Source organism: Mus pahari, unplaced genomic scaffold, assembly GCF_900095145.1.
Source record: "Mus pahari unplaced genomic scaffold, PAHARI_EIJ_v1.1 scaffold_7408_1, whole genome shotgun sequence".
Taxonomy (NCBI): domain Eukaryota; kingdom Metazoa; phylum Chordata; class Mammalia; order Rodentia; family Muridae; genus Mus; species Mus pahari.
This window is the reverse complement of record NW_018392877.1, coordinates 61800-63294: the sequence shown is the minus strand read 5'-3', so window position 1 is coordinate 63294 and position 1495 is coordinate 61800. Positions and strand designations below refer to the sequence as shown.

Genomic DNA, 1495 nt, shown 5'->3' with positions numbered 1-1495 from the left:
GAATAACCCCAGCATCACAGACACTTCTAAGATAAAGCAAAAAGAATAAAGATGAGAATTCATGTAGAAAAAGGACTGTACGGTATACAATGAACTTAAGTTTATAGTACTTGGCATCTCTAATGTCAAAAGAATATATATATATATATATATATATATATATATATATATATATATATGTAATAGCACTAACTTTATTTAAATCATATGAAGAATGCCACGTTGCTACTTGAACAATTGAAGTTTAAGAAGGATCTGTAATTTAGAAAAGGTTCGACACTTGTACATAAATACAAAAATAAGGAAATAATTTTTAAAGGAAGAGAAATAATCATTTTTTAGAAAATCTAGTGGCACTTGGAGTACAAGGTTTTCAGCATACTGATTATTTTCTTACCAGAACTAATTTGTACCAAAGGAGTAACTGTGGAATAGGCAAATATCACAAACTTCTGAACAGTCAGGAGGACTGGGTCATACATCAATAACAGGACTGAGGTGAATGAAATGATGAAGTCCAACCAGTACATGACCACAAAGAAAATCACCAGCAGCAAGATGGTTTGGGTGGCCCTTTTCTCAGGGGATGCTCTCAGGTGGCTGATGCTATGAAGATGCTTGCATTGCCTCTGATGTCTGAACAAGAAAATCACCATGTATGTGCTTGTAGTCAGCATGACTCCTATGATAAATATATCTCTGGACACTGTTACTATTAGATTTAATCCCCTGAGGATGTAGTTCATGGGGAAGAATGAGCAGGACTTAGTGACCTTCATCTGGTGGGTATCACTCACATTGGTAAAACCAGAAACATAGAAGATCAACCTACTACTGAATGTCAGATTGAATGACCAAAGAAGCGAAAAGGCATAGATGATGTGTGTTTTTACTTTATGCTTAAATTTTGCCAACAGTGAGGTACTTGGACTGATGGTGACAGCCTGGAACACAGCCAGGAGGCAGGTGATGCAGATCGAGAGGCCTCTCATCACTCTGTTTATGTAAAAAGTTGTCTTACATTTGATGTCATTCCCTAATTTTAGTGACTCTAATATGTTTGCAAGCAAGTTATCTCCTTCACTGAGGATCATCATTATGTGAACGAAGGCCAGTTGACAGGAGATCAGGTCCATGGGCTTAGGTCTGTCACCCAGTATTTTGGAAATATAGAAAAAAAGGAGAAACATATTGGCTAGGACTCCAAGTCCAGCTTGGATATAAAAGACATTCTCTAATGAGGACATAGTGTAGAGTATATTCATCTTGAGAACATAGTAAAAGTGTATTTCATATATCTGAAAAAAAAAAACAGAGTGTATATGTGAAACTTGGGATTCATTGGACAGTTTGCTTCTATTATCATTCTATTTTGTCTACCAATTCTTCATTAACATGTCTCTTCAATGTCTGATATTCCAGACTTTACATCATAGTCTACATTTCTATATACCACACATGTATCTCCTCGATATAAAAATTATAGATAATATAT

At 35.3% G+C, this 1495-nt stretch overlaps 1 protein-coding gene across 1 annotated transcript; it reads right to left on the bottom strand.

Moving 5' to 3' along the window:
* Positions 1–347: 347 nt before the first annotated feature.
* Positions 348–1247, bottom strand: LOC110315234 (vomeronasal type-1 receptor 100-like). The gene has a single exon (XM_021189339.1). It carries the CDS (start codon positions 1245–1247, stop codon positions 348–350), a length of 900 nt encoding a protein of 299 aa, XP_021044998.1.
* Between the last annotated feature and the right edge of the window lie 248 nt (positions 1248–1495).